The sequence below is a fragment of the Candoia aspera genome, chromosome 9 (assembly GCF_035149785.1).
Source record: "Candoia aspera isolate rCanAsp1 chromosome 9, rCanAsp1.hap2, whole genome shotgun sequence".
Classification (NCBI taxonomy): Eukaryota; Metazoa; Chordata; class Lepidosauria; order Squamata; family Boidae; genus Candoia; species Candoia aspera.
Genome location: NC_086161.1, coordinates 19,125,100 through 19,145,352, shown reverse-complemented (window position 1 = coordinate 19,145,352; position 20,253 = coordinate 19,125,100). Strand labels below are relative to the sequence as shown.

At 42.7% G+C, this 20,253-nt stretch overlaps 1 protein-coding gene across 2 annotated transcripts in view; it reads right to left on the bottom strand.

Moving 5' to 3' along the window:
* The window catches only part of FGFR1 (fibroblast growth factor receptor 1), a 90,194-nt gene that overhangs the window by 56,417 nt on the left and 13,524 nt on the right, over nt 1-20,253 (bottom strand). For both annotated transcript variants that reach the window (XM_063311208.1, XM_063311207.1), the window contains exon 2: nt 13,533-13,740. In XM_063311208.1, coding sequence (XP_063167278.1) covers nt 13,533-13,623 — 91 coding nt within the window. In that variant the 5' untranslated portion in view covers nt 13,624-13,740. The remainder of the gene's footprint in view (nt 1-13,532; nt 13,741-20,253) is intronic.

Sequence of the window (20,253 nt, the reverse complement as noted above, 5' to 3'; positions counted from 1 at the left end):
AGGATTATATGCTAAAGGCTGGGGGATGCAGAACTACAAACTGAACTTAGTTCCCTATCATGGAGCTCTAGAACTAGGAATATCTGGAAATTTGCAAACTATCTGGGCACCCGAAACTCCTCCAGCCTATGGAAAATATTCTTTGGAACTGGGCAAAATGATTTACCCTTTGCCATACCAAGTAGTAGATATAACCCAGTCTCTATACACAAACGTGTATGCCTTGTTGTCTGGAGAGAGCAAGCCAGTTCAACTTGTGGTTTTTTTTTTGTTACTATAAAGATTCTTCAAAACACCACCTGACACCCATCTTCCAGCAATTCCCAGTTAAAACATGAGTTTTGCACTAAATTGCTACTATCTGATACTAATAAAGATAGCAAGGAGTGTTGCTGCAGCCAAGGCACAACAACTGATTTCTCCAACTTATTTTAATTACATTTAATAGCTCATATTGTAAAATATCCTCTTAGTAAGCTATTTTTATGAACTGAAATGTATGGCACCTACATCTTTCTTTGCATTATGTATAACTTCTGATCTTTGAGCATAATAAAAAATTGATTGTCATCTCCTTACTTGGTAGCCATTCTGCCCCAAGAATGAAGGCATGGATCAATACCTTACTTAAACAGAAGCAGTCCATTAATCCACATAGCTTAGTTTTATTATCAGCTTTCCTCACCCTGACACTATCCTCAGATGCATGCTTCTACTTCCATAATCCCCTGCATCTGGTGACTAGCTGTGAATTTTAAAAGCTATAGCCCAAGATTCCAGGAAGCTGCCAAGTTGGAGAAAGACTGGTCTACGTTGCTCAGCCGGATTTCAGAAGAAATCTTTCTCACCTGTCCCTTTTCCAAGCTGACCTGGATTTTTTTACCCGCAAATCGAATTACAGAACCATCTCAGCTCCATTTTCAGAGGGCCCTACAGTGGTACATCACTTTCTTAGCAGTCCTGATTTTTACACAGTGTATATCCTGTGTAAAAACAGAGAAATCCTCATACCTTCAAGAGGGGTGCGTGGAAGTCATGTAAAAATCTTGTCCATGGGGGCATCGCACAATGTAACATCCATATCTCTCTTCTCTGATAGCTTCAGGGAAAGTGGACTATATATACCACTCTGACAGTGCCTAGTAGTACCCAGTGGGCTATCAAGATTTTGGACTAAATGAATCTTGAGTTGACTCCAGATGGCTTGAATGTCCCTTGGCTTTGGTTGCCTTCATATCAGAACAGTGTTTCTCAACCTTGGCAACTTTAAGATACGTGGACTTCAACTCCTAGAATTCCCCAGACAGCTTGGGAATTCTGGGAGTTGAAAGTTCACATATCTTAAAGTTGCCAAGGTTGAGAAACACTGTATTAGAACATCAGAAGAAAGAGAAAGGGCAAGGTAACCATTTTACCAACCATGGCCACAAAGGTCCTGGGATCCCAAGTTTAAAAACAAAATGCCAAGAACATTTGCTGTGGGGCAAACAAGTAGCCTGAATGTGCATGCTTCAGCAACAGAGAACTAGAAAAGAAGATTGATGGCCAACCTCAAAAGCCTCTGGTGTCCCTCCAGAGATCTGGAAAAGAGTGTCTCTAATATCTCACGCTCAAAGCTGCAGTATGAGAATCTTAGCCTGGAGAGAGCTGGGGAGGGAGAAGATGACCCATGCGCAGGAGGAAGGGCCTGCTCCTGCCAGGAACATTACATAATGGTTTATGAAACAAGTCTGAAAATCAGAAGTGTGGTGTAATGCCCAAGAGTTCTTTGGGCAGCTCTGGCTATTTTTTTTTTAATGCAGCTTTGGAATGAAAGAAAAGCCCAAATTTAGCCAGGCGAGGCAGGGATGGAGGGTTCTCAGAGTTGCCATTAACTCTCCAAGGACCTGGGGGGTAAGAGGAGGAGGAGGAGAAGAAAGGTGTGGAGGAGACAAAGTTCCAGAGCTGGGGCAGAGAGGTTCTTCTCCCTCTGGCTAGCTCAAACCCAGCTCCAGGTGGACAGGAGGCAGAGGAGAAAAGAGCAGGAAATCTGGAGGCGGGAGGAGGGGAAGAGCAGCTGGATTGACCTTTACTGGTTGGGTATTCAGACGGGTCCCTAAATGGAGGGAGGAGAGGTGTTGCATGCAAATCGCCCTGTGCAGGATGAGGCCCTCTGAATGTTTGTTTGTTTGGTGTGTGTGTCTTTTTAAAGAACATTTGCATTCAGAGCCTGGCCCCAAAGGGCAAATGGTAGTTATGGGCCAGCTCTGAGGATGCAAAGCCACAAAAGGGAGCCCAGAACAACAAAGAACTGAATGGCTGAGATCAGCAGGTCCCCTCTGCGGTTGCCATAGAAACACCACCAGGGCTTACTAAAGGTATTTCCTGAAAAGAGAGAGAGAGAGAGGAGGAGAGAAAGTGTGTGTGCATTCGTGCGCATGTACACACAGTCACCCCAGATCCCTTAATCCCAACAGGAAGTGCTTAGTTGGGCCTCTGGGGATCAGTCTCTTTTTATCTGGGCTGGGGGAAGAGGAGGAGGGAAACCCCTCTCTAATTGGCCATTCTTTAAGGCCGGCCGGGATCAGTTCTGCTGGGGTGGCGCACGGAAGGTATTATCCATCGCTTTCCCTCCATCCTGCTGCACGGAAGCCATGTGCCACATCTGTTCCTTATTCTGGCAAGCAGTCTCAGTGGCTGAACCCAGACTGCTGAGCTTGGGCGGTGTGGGGGGCAACACCACACTCCCTCCTCTCTCCCAAACTAGAACCCAAACCCAGTCCAAACCATTTCCAGCTTATAAAAGCCAAGGGTTAACGAAGAGTTCAGTGCCTGAAAAAAATGCATGGAGGGGCAATCTGTTGCCAACAGAAGAGAATCTCTGTAGCTCAGGGTTGAACCGTAGAATTCTTGGTGCTCCCTGAGCTTGGTTGTTTGTTTGCAGACGTTTCATTGCCCAACTTGCAGACATTTCATTGCCCAACTTGCAGACATTTCATTGCCTAGTCAGGCAGCAAAACATCTTCAAGCAAACAATCAAGTTCAGAGACACCCAAGGACTCCACCACCTGTTGCGTTCGGCGCAATCAGAAGATTATGATAGCTGGGCCAGAATGAAAGCTACAAGCACAGTTGGATGAGGGTGGTTCAGATGTGAGTGGGCTGCAAGAAAGGAGTGAGATGGAGATCCATCCTCCCATTTCCACGCACTGGAAATCCCTAAGTTGTGGAGGCCTTGGTGCTCTCTGAACTTGGTTGTTTTCTTGCAGACGTTTCATTGCCTGACTAAGCAACATCTTCAGCACTGAAGATGTTGCCTAGTCAGGTAATGAAACATCTGCAAACAAACAACCAAGTTCAGAGAGCACCAAGGACTCCACAGTTCAACCCTGATACTCTCTTTGATTAATCCCCAAGTTCCGCCTCAGAATCGCCTCATTTGGGGGATGTTTCCTTTGACAATTGATTACAGAGCAACCTCTCCTAGGTGCTCCACTTCCTGATGGGTCAAGATGGTGCTTCTTGCACTCCCAATGCATCTGGAGGGCACCCGGTTGGGGAATGTTGCTGTGGAGAAACAAAGCCCACTATGAAGACTTCCATTTAGACACACTGCCTTACAGGCATGGTCAAAACAGCAAGGCTCCTTTTGAACTGACAATTATCTTGCTTTCTAACAGATACGTTTACTATTGTGAACCATCATCTGGTACAAACAACAGGAAAAAACCTTGTGTAACACATTCCATAGTCCAACACTTCCAGCAGAACAAATGCTCAGCAGTCACACTAAGGAAAAATTGCTAGTTTTTGCCTCCTTTTCTTCTCTATTATCAAGTAACTACAAAAAATCAAAACCAAACTTGATATGGGGGCATTGGCCAGAGTTCTCTTCATCCCTCCACTTTGGGAAGTCTTTCATTTACTGTAACCCATGACTATGTGATTGTCATTTCACCTTGTTGTTTTGGTTGATTTATTGTCTACAGTTCTTTATTTACTGTATGATAATGTACTACAGACTGTTCTGCAGGCCTCTGAGCCGAAAAATGCTGTACAAAAGCTGGGTTCATAGCAAGCATTGGAAAAAGAGAATTTAGTCTGGCAAGAATGGAATAGCTGAGAACAATTGACCGTCATGAGTATTACTTTATAGACATCTCTATATAGCTATAGTAAAGGAATATCCAGATCTTTGGCAACCTTAAATTTCACCCTTGAATCAAATTACGCCAAAGGTTACTTAAAGAAGCAAGCACAGTTGAGAATTTAAATAATCTGTAGATGGTAGGATTCCCTTGGGTACTGTTTTCCCCTTTTATAACGATTTATGACATTGGGATATTCATGATATGCAAACTCTAGTTTGCTAAATCAGTAAAAATAATCCAGTGTTTGAAGTGGCTTGTATGACTTTAGCTGACTAAAACTTGCTTTAAAACCATAACTCATGCTGCATTTATATGTATGAATTTCAATTCTGCTAAAGTAAATCTAAAATGTGTACATTTCTGCTCCTGGCTGCAGGAGAGAAGGTGTGAGCGATTAGGGCTGAACCTGGCACATGTGTGTATTGCCACTCATGCATGTAATCCTAAATTATAGTTTACTGTTACATGCATGTACTTTTCTCCTGATTTATTGTATGCAGTATCATCCCACACCTCAGCAGTATGTTTCCAAATACTTATATTAGTTTAATTATAGCATTTTAATTAAAGCATTGCCTCCACTTTTAGCAAATGGATACCAAGAAATCAGTAAAAAACCTAACTCCAAAGGAAAATTGATTGATGGGGAAGAGGACAAAAAGCAAACTCAGGTACTACAGTTGGTCTTAGGTAAAACAGCCATCATCATCATCATCATCATCATCATCATCATCATCATCATCATCATCATCCCTTTTCTGGCTTAGCCTCCCATTTCTTCAGATCATCTCTTCTGACCAACAGACAGTATGAATCCTGAAAGACCTAATAAGGATTTTTGCCTTATCCAGATCAGAAGTCCACTTCCATGTTTTCCCCAGTACAATTCAATCTCCTAACATCATCAGAAGAGCTCTGCTGTTGGACCAGATCACTGTTGGACCAGATCACTTCAATCTTAGCCATGACCCTAATTCCCAATAGAGCCCACAGCTCTCCCCCAGCAGTGCTCCACTCCAGCTGATCTTCAGACAGCACACTGCTCCTGAACCTGGAGTCAGCAGCAACAGACATATCCATGACTTCATCAGATCTAACTTTAAATCCATACAAAGTCATCATCTCCGGTTCTAAAGGTTTGGAACCAGGTTCAAGCCATTTGTGTCTCACCTGACCTTGAAAAAAGCAAGCTTCACATTTAAATACTGCCATTTCCTTAACCGAGAACAATATACTGAGGTTCTAACATAACTTTCCTTGAGGTAGGAGATGCTGTGATAGCATTGGTGCTTTAATGGAGATTTCACCCTGAATTCCAATTTGGAAGAAAAAACAGTAGCTTCTTTACTAAACATGGCCTGTCCCCTTTCTGATTTAGCACAGCAGCAGGATGCTATTTTAATGGGCAATCCTCAAGTTTTGGAAACAGCAACATCTCTAATGATTTCTGGGTAAGATTTAGAGAGACCTGGGAACCCAGAGTTATCCAGGGACAAGATCCAGCCAGGCCAGCTCCTTAAAGTGTGCCAGGCTCCAGACAGTCTCACATTTCCAATCCAAGAGGATGCTATGCTTCAGTTCAAATAATCTTCTTTTAGCCAGCATTCCTCTTCCAGAAAAAAGGTGAATATTATTTAACTATTTGAATTTGACCAGGTCTTTGTGCAGCAATATTTGTACCCTGGAAAGTTTTGCATTAAAATCTCTGATTTTAAATGCACAAATACATTGTGCTTGCATGACTCACCTAGGCTAATTTAAGCAGGGGACCACAGTTTACTTAATTAATCCAATTTTCAATAATTGTATTACATACCAAATAATAATAATAATAATGCACAAGACTCACTCAACTAAAAAGTGGTTGGCTGTTCAGAGTTCACTGGGCAGTGAGAACAGCAGCTGAACATAAAATCTGCAAATCTTAAAAAAACAAAACACCTCCAAGATCAAAACCCAACACCCAATAAGTGACTTACTTTTCAACAGTTGAAAGGTCTGCAAAAGAGCTGTCTGCCCCAAGAGAGACTGTAGGGGAGGGTACCATAAGCTCTCTAGAGTTAAGGTATACAGGTATGTATCCAAAAAACCCACTGTAGCTGTGGTTCCCAGCGCAGTCTCATATGGGGGCACTCCAACATCTTTGTATGAACAAATCAGACAGAATGAACTCCAGAAGAAGACCATCTTTCAGATACTTGGGCACCAAGCCATAAAGGTCTTAATGCATTACAACCAACACTTTGAATTGTGTGCAGAAGCTTAGTGGAAGCTGATGCAGTGGCCACACAACCAGAGTTATTTAGCCAGAGGTGGGCTGATGCATTCTATCTCAACTGCAACTTCCAGGTTGTCTTCAAAGGCAGCCCCATGTAGAGTGCATTGCGGTAGTCAATCTAAGAGGTGATCTAAGAGGGGATGGATAACCATTGCCAGGGCTTTATACTCCAGGAAGGGCTACAATTCATTCACTAGTCAAAGTAGGTAACCAACTCTATTCTCACCCTTCTCCACCTTTCCAATTTCCACCCTAGGGTTCTGTTGAAAATAGACTGGGTTCACACATTGTGCTAAGCCATGATCATGGCTTGCAGAATAATCCACAAATAGCTGGCTTTGTATACTACCCTAAGTACCACAGCAGTATAGTATACTGTAACTGTACTTTTAAGCTACCATGCCTGGGTTCACCCAACTGGCTAAGCAGAACCAACCCAACCCAACCGCATCATGGCTTAGCCTGACGAGTCAGACCCAACATAAAGCAGATCACAGAAGCCATAGTCAGCTACCCCCTGCTCTAAGCCTGGCTTACGTTCCCTACGTAAGAGCCAAAGACTGGCCTGCGCAGACTATGAAAAACGCCCTAAACAGAATTCTCAGCAGAGCTGCAGGAAACATTACCTAGCCAAATCCCTCATTCATTTTCATCTTGCTACATTGCAGTTTTTTAAAAGTATCTGCATTCCCTCTCCCAAACCTTAGATAGTTTGGACAAAAGTTAGCGATCGATCTTTCTGCAGATCAGATTTTTAAAGCCTAAATTGGCCCTGTTGTCACTCAGAGTTTTTTTTTTATGGGGGGGGGGGAACGGTGCCAGAGTGTAGGGATCTTTTCTTTGTTTGCAAGGCTGGAGCCAGGAAAATGCAATACCTTGGCTTCCCCGCAGGAAAAGGAGTTGTAAAAACATGCCCCAGCTGCTATGCATGACCTTCGACCTTTTGGTTGTTCAGCAACTGCTTTCTTCTCTTCGCATCTCCCATCTCCCCGGGCCAAGCCTAGTAATTAATCACAGCATCAAACAAATCGGTCACTGATGCTCTTGGTCCCTCCGCCCAGCTTATACACATCCCTCCGCTATTCACACCGAGCTGAATTCCTCCCGTACTTAGATTTCTTGTGCCGCAGCTCAGTTTGCAAAAAAACCAAACCAAACACCCGCCCCCATGCATACTTTTGTCTGACACAAAAATCTGCCCAGAAGGACTGGAAAGTGAATCTCTGCCAAAGTTTGTTTGCGTTTTATTTATTCACTTATTTTGTCATATGTCTATAGCCACTCATCTCATAAAATGTGACTCAGGGCGGCGTACAATAAAAAAGAGACCGTGAAGTAAACAACATTAGAAACATTCTACAATTTAAAAAACATCAATGTTATTATTGAAAAGTCTAGGAGAGAGGATTCAGTGTGATAGGCAATGTGGCAACCTCACTAGCTCACCATTTCCAAGCTTGTTGGAGCAACCATGTTTTGAGGGACATCCAGGATGGGGTCAGTCTCATCCTTAGCTACCAATAAGATGTTCACAGATTTCACATATTAGCTAAGCCAGGTTGAGTCTAACCATGACTTGTTGACAGTGCCACATTTGGCCAAACGAATGCAACATGCTAACTGAAACCAAACGGACCATAGTATGCCCACATGCAGCTCCCTGCCAACAAAGCATTTTATGGTTCCAAGAGACTCCAAGATGGTGCCACTCACTTTGGGCAGCAAACCCACCACTTTTTGGCTACGCAATTATTTCAACCTCCCCCTCCTCCTCTCCTTCTCCTTCTTTGCTTCAAAAAGCTGACAAATTGGTTTGTTTTGGCTTCCTGAGCCAAATGAATCTACTTTCCAATTTTGAATTCCCAAAAAAATTGGTGGAAAGAGTCAACCAGACTGGTGACATCATCAAATAGAGGTGCACAGACCCCAGAGACTGATTTTTGGGAGATGGATGGATGGATGGATGAAAGACAGACAGACAGACAGATAGAATGGAGAGAGAGAGAGAGAGAGATAGGATGGAGATAGACAGACAGACAGACAGATAGATAGAATGGAGAGAGAGATAGGAGATAGATAGATAGGATGGAGATAGATAGAATGGAGAGAGAGAGAGAGAGATAGGATGGAGATAGATAGATAGATAGATAGATAGATAGATAGATAGATAGATAGATAGCAGTCTATTGGGTTCTTGGTGTTCTCTGAGCTTGGTAGGACTGAGTTCAGGGCTCAGAGAATAAGAATCCCAAGAACCAACAGTTCAACTCCGAGCTACATATATTTTCTACTGGTGTGAAAAAAAAAAAAGTTTTAGCCACTGGCTTAGCCTGATATGTGAACACTTAAAAAAACTTTTTTCCTATCCTGTCTCATGAAACATTCTGCCTATCCAGACACACTGAAGTCAGCACCTGTAAAAATGAAGTCACTTATGGGATGCTAAGAATATAACAACAAATCAATACAGCTGAAAAATAACCCTATTAGAAGAGAACATATTCAGGTTCAAGAATCCAGCTGATACTGGCACAACAGAGAAAGAGCTGAGCCTTCACTATCTGTGATCGCCTCCTGGGGAAGATGGCAGGCTAGAAATGCAAAGTGATTTGCTAGCCGGTCAGTCTTTCCTCCGCTGATCTGCTGTGAAGGACCAAATGAGTAAAGCCAGTGGCCGGGAAGGGTGTTTAGCCTGTAAATAGGAGGTGGCTTAGTAAGGCAAAAATTTGGAAGATGAAGACTAAATAACCCCTTTCAGGGGAGGATTTGGGGTCACAGTAAATGGGTGGGTGCAGGGAGGAAATAGTCAATTTATATAGGCACAAGCCACTGGTTAATTTCCACACAGACAAGTTCTGCTTTCAGCAGGACCTGGGAGCAAGCAATCTGTTGCATCCAATCTCAAAACAATGAGAAGGGGTTGCCAGCTCAGTTTTAGCTCCAACATCCCCAGTATGTTTTGTGTAGGACATGCTTTTGTACTTCACCTGCTCCCCACGAGGCGTATGGAAGGAGTTCTGGCCAAGAAAGTTGCCAACTTTTCCTATTGATGACTTTCCTACTGTGAAAAGGTATGAGAAAATCTGTCAGTTTCAGTTTCTCCTTTTTCTAACCTTTGGACTAGTTTCCTTATCAGATTATGATGTTTCCCCAGAGCGTCAACTTGGAAATTTTCACACCTTTATAGGCATGTTTTCACCAATTAAGAGAGCCAATTTGGTGTAGAGGTTAAAGCACTGGGCTAGAAACCAGGAGACCGTGAGTTCTAGTCCCACCTTAGGCACAAAGCCAGCTAGGTGACCTTGGGCCAGTCACTCTCTCTCAGCCCTACGAAGGAGGCAATGGCAAACCACTTGCGAAAAACCTTGCCAAGAAAACTGCAGGGACTTGTCCAGGCAGTCTCCGAGAATCAGACACGATTTAACAGGTTAAAAAAAAAGTGTTTTGTGAACTCCGCCTTCATGATCACAGGGTAGCACAACGGGGTGCTGAAGAGGTGTCTCTTCATTTCCCATCTTTCTGTTTTTTTTCTTTGGCAAGATTTTGAGCATATTTTCCATATCCAGGGAAGGAAATAGCTGATTTGAAGGCACCAAAATACAAGACAAAATCCAAATTTGTTTTCTGTGCACTCCGAGCTGCTAACTATACTCTGAAAGCATAAATTTCAGTCTATTGATGAATCCTAGTTTACATCTGAAGTTGGGGAGTGTGTCTTGTGAAAGTTTGCATTCAGCTCCAGACTTAACAACCCATTTGTATGCTTCGCCAACTCATTCTGAAAAACAAGTTGCCACTGAAAGCTACCAAATTTCATCAACTTTATAGCCATCAAATGAATATGTGGATAGGCTACTGCTTCTGCACCCATGGTATTTTAACACCTGTGTTATTTGAAATGCTGTTTTATCAGCTCTAATCTCCTTTGAAAGGTTCTAATTTGAGGAGTCAACTTTCAGTTAGAATCCAGATAACCCACACAAGTGAAAAATCAACACTAGTCAATGTTGCAATGCACCTGAGAGATCAACCAGATTTTCACATACTTGCCTCATCTAGAATCTTGAGTTCCATTCTAAATACATACAGTGTCAATCAAAGGAACAGGTAGATCAATTGGTATCTCATTGACAGGTTAGAGCTGGTGAGGATATCTGTGCATGGTTGGCAAGTCCATCTACTGGTTCATTTTGTGTTAATACTTCCTGAATTTAGCAGCCTAAATTATACCATTGTATTTTTTTTCTACATCAGTAGGACCAAATATCCTTTGTTTTAGGAAGAAATTACCAAGACAGAGAAGGGATTCCATAGAGTGCAAATGCTGTAACAGTCTTCCACAATCAAACACCCTCCAGATGTCTTGGTCTGCAAATCCCATCGTCCAGAGCCAGCATTCAAAGGCATCACATGTGCTTCATGTAGGATTGTATACATAGATGCTCAATTCTGTGATTGCCGAAGACTATCATAGGCCATAATAAATCATGGTTGGGTACTTATATCAAGCTGAGTCGGTGTCTAATGAATAAAGCACCAGCCACATGCTGTTAGCTCTGCTGGAGACAAAATTGCAAAGCAGCTAATTTGCCATTTCCATAAAGCTGAAGGTTAACCACAGGAGGTACCAAGGCTCAGCCTTTAGGGATCAAGCATACAGCCTCCCCCTGCCTCTCCTCTGTATTGTTAGAGTTCATATCCTGAAACCTACCTAAATAGGTCCATCACAGAATCTAAATGTGGAGAACTTTTGCACCCTACGGCCCAATTAAGATGTGTTTTTCTGGAATTGCAGTGCTACCCTCTACATCTCTAACTGAAATAAAGAAAGGCACCATTCAAATATTACATTGGTCCTCTGGGATTGCACAATTCCATCAGGGAAAGAGCAAAACATTTTTGCAGCCTCCTGTAATTAGAATACAGGTAGTCCTTGTTTAATGACCACAACTGGGACTGGTATTTTGGTTGCTAAGCAAAGCAGTCATGAAGTGAATCTCACCCAATTGTATGACCTTTTTTGCGGTGGCCGTTAGGTGAATCACTGCAGACCACGTGGTCGTTAAGCGAATCATGCGGTTCCCCATTGATTTCACTTGCCAGAAGCCAGCTGGGAAGGTCAAAAATGGCAATCACATGACCATGGGATGCTGTGATGGCCATAAATGCAAACTGGTTGCCAAGCACCCGAATCGTGATCACATGACTGGGGAGATGCTGCCACTGTTGTAAGTATGAGGACCGGTCGGTCATAAGTCAGCTTTAGCACCATCTTAAGTCCAAACCGTCACTAAATGAATGGTACTTAAGCAAGGACTACCTGTATTAGCCTACAAATTGCGTTATGACCCTGGAAACTAACGGTTGTGCGCTTAGCAAAATGGCACTTTATAGAAGGGAGAGGTTAATAAAAGAAGGCTTTCATCTTAGGCTTCATTCTCTTAGTTACTTGTAAACTTGTAGTTGCTTGTAAAGCCAGTGTGGACTACTCTTTAGAAAGTATTAACAGATTGTTTTAGATGATAAGGAGCCCAGCAATTAATCATTCAAAGTCTGCCTTTTGTTTTGATAAGCCAACGCGGAATGCTGCCTTAGGCTCTAACATGCTTTCAGATCACAGGGTTTGTTTTTATTTTTGCAACTGCAATGGGAAAATGTCCTTTTGCAGGTTGGCTCAAGAATGCTCCAGCCAGAAGGGCAGCGGATGAACATTTGAAGCTTATGAAGTGAGACAGGACTTCATATGCTTCAAATAACAGAAAAGAATACAGATGTGCAAGATGCTTGCAGATCTTTGGCTGGCCATCAGGATGACATCTTTGAAGTAGAAATAAAAGAAACTGGTTGCCTGTCCTTGTCTGATCAAAAGAACAGTAACTTTGGCTTGCTTCTGATCCAGCTACCGGCTTCAGCGTGAAAGAACGTTTATTCCAGCTCATAATTTGCAGCTTTAACCTTCTTCTGGCACCTTGGGATAATTCTCTTGCACAATAACACCATCCATCGGTTGCCGGCCTCTGCCATACAATCCTACAGGATCTTGCCTGAGAAGAAAGGCATTCCAAACCAGAGGTGGGACATTCAGGGGCAAGGCCACAAGTAAAAATTGAGTTGGGTAGTTTGTGGATCAGTAGGTTGTGAGCATGCAGCCACTGTCTTAGCATGCTACATGAACCAGGTCACCACCAAAAGCCTGGTTTATTTGTCTGGACATAGCATTTTATGAGATTGTCTTTTATTAACCCAGCCAGTGCATTGGGATGTGTTCTTTTTCAGGTTCATACACTGTAACTGGGCTTCTCTGATTTTGGATTTACAGGTTTGTTGTTTGAACCCAGACAGTTGCGGTCTATTGAATCAGACAAGATTAAACAACTATAGCATCGCTTATAGTGAGAATCAGATCCTCTTATGCTATAAGGTCATTTCTTTAGGCATATCATGTATTATGGAACCAAGTCATTACGTTCTGTTAACCAGCGTTTATGTTTACAATGTTATGTGAACCCAGACCAATTGTGTCACTGAGAAAGGCACTTGATTGTGCAGACAGACAACCTGTACGGAGTAGCAGTGTATCATGTGAGCTATGCAGCAGCAACTTCCTTAAAATGTTGGTTTTGATTTAGGGGTATCCATGATGCAGAGTGTCAAAACAGTCAAGATACTGTCTTGGATCACACCCTATTGATTGTCATCTTGACTTTTCTTGATATCCCTCCCTCCCCCCAACTCTCTTGCTTCAGTTTGGAGATTTGCAAACTGCAGAACCAGGTTGCAATGCATATCCCACATAGCCAATCTTGCACTGATTACACAGCCAGTAGAGAAGACTCAGGGAGGAAGCCATCTTCCTGCCAGCTTTCATAAGCAAAAATGGAGGAAAACACATTTTTTTCCTCCTCACGGAGCAAAAAAACATCTTGGGCTGATATATCATAATACACACCCAATAAAATATTGTTCCTAGAAAGAAGTTATGGCAGTTCCACTCAGTTCTTCTGGGTATATGTTTGGCAAAAGACTGCTCTGATAGTTCTTCCCATTAACCAACATCATGGCTGTAAAACACCTAAGAACAGAAACAAACTTACGGGCATGAACGAAGTGGGTGATGCTCCTACCTTGTTCTGGCAGGGTTTGCGCTGGTCTTGCAGTGGACAGTGTGGCTATGACCAGCACAGCCCCAAAAATGAGACACTTCCACATAAACATCCCACTTTTCCAGCTACTGGGCAGCAACAGAGCGCTCAGAATCCATGAGGGCGTGGATGTTTGTTAACCAACACAGAGGTGTTTCCTTGTTCTTCAAAGTGCAGGTCTTCAAAAACACTGTAAAGGGGTGGGGGCGGGGAAAGAAAAATAGGTTAATGTGCCAGAAATTTTAAAAATCAAATTCTAGTACTTCCAATATTTCAATTACTGCCTCCAAATTTAAGCTCCTTTGTGTTATCTGTGATCCTATGGATTAACAGAAGTTTTCCAGACACAACAGTATACATTCATATTACAGACTCAAAACTGGTTTAAAGCCTGTGTCTCTAAATAGCATTCTCAATCCAAGCTAATCAATATTTCCAACATATACTGTATATGTGAACCAAATAAATGCAAATACTTCAACTAAATAATATAAGATATTGTGTTTACAAAACAAAAAGTATTTATCTAGGGTGGCAGCAGGGAAAGTCATACAGAATAACCCTCAGGTCTTTTTCAAAGATACTGTTAAGCCATGCTTACAAGGAAGCTTAAGGCTTCTGTACTTTCGCTAAAGCGACTTAAGCAACATGGCACCCTCCAAGTGTTTTGGATCACAACTGCCATCAGACCCAGCCACCACAGACAATGATTAAAGACTATGGGAGCTGTAACTCAGAACTCCACACTGTCTACTTTTCATTTAAATTATGACTTGTTCAAAGTAGCCAGGATCAAAACATGATTTACTTTAATCTGTTTGAACAGACCATAGCTTAAACCAGTATCCTTGCATCTGGTTTGCATATAGGGAAACCTGCCAGTTCATTTAAAATAGGAACATTTTTAATCCCCTCGGTGGTGGTGGTGGTGGGAACTCACAGGTGCTATTGCTTGCTGGTAGAATGTTCAACCACGGTTTGGTTTAATCATTCTCCCAAGTATGGAAGTCATCTGATGTGCCAAGCCTTACACCAAGCAGAAGTTGCAGGAAATCAAGGAACAACTCTGCCAAAACAATGACTTGCAAGATCAGATTTGCCCTTTATTTTCAACAAAAGATCACAACTTGGAACCTATACAAAACCTGTTTACACTTCACTGAGGAATTTAAACACCAAGCCAGTAGAGTGCAGCATAAACAACAACATCAAAACCAGCCAAGTAAATGCAACCCCATACACTAAATACCCATTTTAAAAATAGCATTAAAGAAACAGGACATCCACATCTGGGACAATTTTTTTTAAAAAGGGGAGGGCTTCACCCGGTGCTAAAAAGATGCTAGCACTGGTGCCACATTGGCTGCTCTGAGAGGATGTTAAATCAATCAACTTCACAATGTTCTGCATGGCCCTTTGCACCCTTGAGTAAGTTCCAAAACTCACTCTTTGCTAGGAGAAAGTGCTTCAATTATACAATAAAACATCTGTCCAAAAAAAAAAAAAAAAAGGCAAGAGATAAGATCAACCACCAGCTAGAATCATGCCCCCATCTTAAACACCAATTACAACCTTTGGGAAACAATCTGACTCAAAAAAGGAAAAAAAAGAAGGGAAAGTCCACTGTGGGCCAGGCCAATCTTTCATGCCTGGGCATTCCAGAATCATTCCTGGAGGCCACTGGAGAAATGCTCCATCAAATGATCTTAATGTACTGAGACAGGTTAGCATGCAGAATGTGCTCCTTTAACACAGTCAAGTGTCAGCATCTTAAACTGAATTTGGACTGAATTCGAACCAGCACAATAGTACGCAGGCCGATTTCCAAACTGGTATCTCTCCCAGAACATCCCTGGAACTAATGCACAGTAGTCATCTAGCCTAGATGCTACCTGAGCACAGATTACCATTCCCAGGTGAATTTAGATCAAGAGGAGTCTTCAAGGAGTCAACCAGCAGAAGGTGACTTGCACACATGAAGCCAGGAGCAAAAACAAAGTTGCTCTTACGTCAAGCTCAATTCTCGGTGCTTACACTCGTGCTCACACACAATCTGACAGTTTTAAAGTCTTAATGGTTTATTCCCCCCTCTCAACACACACATTTTAGACAGCAGTTTGTATTTATTTTACTTGAAAAAATGCCATACACACAACTTTGCCTGAGCATCCTTCTACTTTTTCTGCTAAGTTGTTGGGTTCTGGAATGGGAACCCAAAGTCCTTCTTGCCCATATGTCACAGCCCGCATAGCTGGATGAGATCGAAGAAGCTAGAACAACACAGATTTCAGGAAGCTATCTTTAAAGCTGGCCTTGGGGTCAATGCAGAACCATGGAAACTGTAGCAGGAATGTCTCACCTTCCTTTATCAGGAGTTAATTAAGCTGGAGTCTCTCTGAATGATTTGAAATGCTTCCTCCCAGATTTCTCCCCAGCTGGGCTAAGGTGCTGCTTAAGGGATAAGCTGTCAACTGACCAGCCCACCATCTTTGGATTGTTGTTGCCTGCATTCTCCTCCATTCCTTGCCCAGCCTCTCCATGCTATGGGTACTTGTCTCAAGTCCAACACTCAGAGGAGAAAGAGAGCAATGTAGATGCCCTCCTGAACAGCCAGCTAGAACTGAGACCATGATCCTTAATGTCAGGCACTCTAGTTGCCATCTTTCTAGGAGCCCAGAGAGGGTGGAAAACCGCCAGAGCCAAAGCCATTCTTGGCTCACTGGACCAAATTCCACTTGCTTATCAGAAGCCCCGGGGCCGAGGACTTGTGTGCTGAGCCGGGCACTTAAACAAAACTGGCACTGACCTGGAGGCCAGAAAACAACAGCAAGCACCTGAGTAACACATTTTGAGCATAGCCCTCAAAGTTGGGTCAACTATTTCAAACATGTGTTACTCAGACACTCGCTGTTGTTTTCTGGCCTCCAGGTCAGTGCCAGTTTTGTTTAAGTGCCCGGCTCAGCACACAAGTCCTCGGCCCCGGGGCTTCTGATAAGCAAGTGGAATTTGGTCCAGTGAGCCAAGAATGGCTGAAAAGCTGTCAGTATTTTCAGAATGATCACTCCATCTCCAAATGGTTTTGTTTATCCACATACCCCTTGAGAGGGAGCTAGATTTGGAGAAGGGGGGAGGTATTTTGCTCCCACGACCCTTTTCTCAAAGAAAGTTGGTGAGTGGAACAGAGGGGAAGAACAGAGAAGCCTGAGAAAGCTGAAGGAGAGGAGGAAAGCTGTGATGGTTTAAAGCTGGCTACAGCCCCTGAATTCTTCTTCCCTGAAACACTTCAAAGATGGCTCAGAAAGAGTCATGGGGAAGCCCATCCTGGTTTTATCGAGTGCCAGCTTCATAGTTCCAGCATGATTCTTAAGGCTGAGTCACAAGAGATGATGTGCTGTCCTTCAGGCATGGATAGAAAGGCACAGGAGCACGGAAGTGGCGTCAGATGGAAAACATGCAGCCTGCAGCCAACCTAAACTGCAAGTTTTGGAACAGAAGGAAATAAAACCACAGTCTCCTTGAAAATAGTGAGGCAAAAAAGGAACAGGTTCTGCATTTCAACGTAATGAAAAAAGGCCAGCTCTCTCCCAAACCCCAAGGAATCCTAGGTTTTGAACATTGCACAGAAATAGGAACACCCATAAAACTAATACAAGCACATTAAAGAGGAACATCAGGCAGAGAGACTGGGATCACAGTTAGCTAAGCTATAATGAGATTTGTTTAATTCTAGCGCAGCCTGCTTTGTGAGCTTGGCCACCACAGACTATAAATCACAATCTATTGTATGGTTGTTCCTTGCTGTTCTCTCCAGCCATTATTAATGCCTTCTACCATCCAAGCTTACCTTACTTTTTTGGGGGGTGGGGAGATGTACATACTTGAAAAGGTTACCCCAAAGTAATCTTGGAAATAAAGATAACACTAGAGGTTATCACTGTGCTATTTTGGGGTCTCCCTTTTTTTAAATAGGTGAGGAGAATCTGGACCCCAAGAGAGGTTCACCCCCCTCACCCCCCGCAATATAAGAGGAAGTATAGCTTCATTCAATAAATCTAGAGTGAAAATGGCAATAGGACTCTTACACATCTATAAATTGTAACATATTCATCATTACACATAAATCATTGATAATATATGCTAATAAATGCACAGTAGAGAGGGCCCAGGAAATCTACTGTAGGATCCTGTGCCAGCAGGTACAATCCCTTTAGCAGCCAAGGGAATCAAAGGTCACATTCCCAATAAAGAAATACAAAAATGAAAAATTCTAGGTCTATTCAGAATTTTTATATCAAGAGAAAGATAGGGTAGAACCTTCTGTTTCTGATAAATCAGGGAGCTGGGCAGCCTTTAAAGGTATGATGTCCACTTAAAGTTGGAAGTGGTATAGACCAGCAGCTTCTTTTAGGATGAAGGACACACTTGGACTTCTGGAGATAATGGATGCATGTCACAGCAGACATCACCTTAAAAAGCAATCTTTATTTAAGATGGATCTTTCCATGTGGCTTTAATAACTATATCTATACCTAATAGAGATTAAAACTCCCTCCAGTGAGGGATGACTCCTGGTGACTTCAGGGACACATCCATGAAGTTTTTATAGCAACAATATGGAAGGAACACCTTGTCTTCCGGGATGTTTTTCAACATTTCAATCTACTCTACTACCCTGGGGTTACTTCTCCAATCCAAGAACTGAGCAGATCTGACCCTGCTTAGCTTTTTTCAATCAGCTAAGGTTGGCTAGGTGCTGATGGGGATATTATAATACTGATACTTAATTAAAATACAATTAAATGTTTCCTGCTCTTGATAGTAACCGGGGGCATTATTATGGTTCTACTGGCTCACACGCTCTAAACATGATGGATTGTTGCTTCCAGGGTGCCCATCTATCCTCCTACGTTCTGTCCTCCAGAGGTGTTGAAACTCCAATCATTAATAGACGGTGACCAGGGTGGTTGGGAATTCTGGGATTAGCAATCCCAACCCATCTGGAAGGCACCAATTTGAGGAAGGTTCATCTAACAGAGCTGGGGAACTCTGGGAGTTGAAGTCCATACATCTTAAAGTTGCCAAGTTTGAAAAACACTGATCTAACCCATTCGCTGATCAAATCTTGTGGTCTAACCTATTTTCTAAGAGTCAGTGACATGTAATTTTATATGCATAGCCAGGGAGTGCACCAAGTGGGAACAGAAGTCCCTTATGAGATATTTACTTCTTCCTCACATATGTGCTGGAGGAAAAAAAAATTGCACTTCCACTTTCTAACTATCCAGGCTGTTCTGTGAAGAGGCAATTGAACTCAAAGAATATAAAGGCTCAGCTCTTCTTGGTATTTACACAGTCTCTATATAAATCTGAACAACCTCACTGCTCATTGCAGAGGGGTGGAAAGTAAATAGAGTTGCCCTTTGGTTCCTTCCTTCCTTCCCAACTGCGGGAACTTGTTCACCTCCAGTTTGGTCCACCACCCACCCACCCTCATCCCATCTTCCTGATGTGTATGTGCTTAAGTGTTTAGCACATCTTCAAATATTAAGGAAAGGTTTAGCCACATGCTGCCCTGGCCACTTCCCCTTGCCATGCAACAAGACAATGTTTATGCGTGCCTATTGGCACGTGGGCACAGGACTGTCACCATCCAGCAGACACCTTAAGTCCCATAAATTGTGGAATTTCCAGAAAGATCCATAGGGAATACAAGGAACTGCAAAGAAGCATAGACACAAAGATTTCCCCATCTGATTTCAGGCTTAGAGAAAACAGCCTACCCTGGAACTGGCCTTCAGGTGTTTCTTGAAGAACATACAGCACTGTCTGGTCACAGCAATGCGCTTTGCAGTCTTCCTTCCCTGCAAGCCAAATCTGAAATATGGGCTGGTAGAACATCACTAAGGTATTACTGGATATAGATCTAGAAGTCACCTTGCCACTGTAATGGGAACGATCCAATGAGCTACTGTCGCTTCCCTGAAAGAACCCCAGAAATTGAAGTTTGGTGGAATTGCCTAGAGTTCCTTCTGCAAGATCTCTTCTGCCTGTCACAGGACTATACTTTTCAGGGGCTGCTGTGGAGATGGGGGGATTGCTAACCAAATTTAATTTTCCATGTACCCTTCCAGTAAGACACTATTCCATTGAGAAGGGAGGGAAGCAGCCTGTGTGTGTCTTCTGTGCTGTTTTGCAATAAATGTTGTTTTAGTAAACACCACCAACCAGCTGACCTTCCGCATTGCAAAATTATACTGTATCATCTACAAAGGAAATGCAGGCATCATTCTTCCTTCTAAACCAGAGACATACAACTGTTTTTAGACCAAGGGCATCTGGGGGCAGCAGCAGAAACATGGGTTTACTTCACATTTCAATGGACCGAGTATTAAACTGCATGGCTTAAAGTCAATTATGTTACTTTTTAACATAAAGTTAATGTAAAGTTAATTTTGAGAATCATTTCTCCTTCTCCCACATTAAAAATTATAATCTATTGGCAACTTCAGGGAGGACTGGTAGTTCTGTGCTGTATTAAAAGGGTTGAAGCTGAAAGCTTAAGTAAATGGCCAGGCTAGTAGGATAATGGCAGGAGTGAATCCAGTTCATTGCTCAATGCTCTTTATCATTATATGTCAAACCAGTTCTCACTGGAAGTAAAGTGGCGATTCTTACATACCAGAAGAAGTGACTAAGGGCAAGT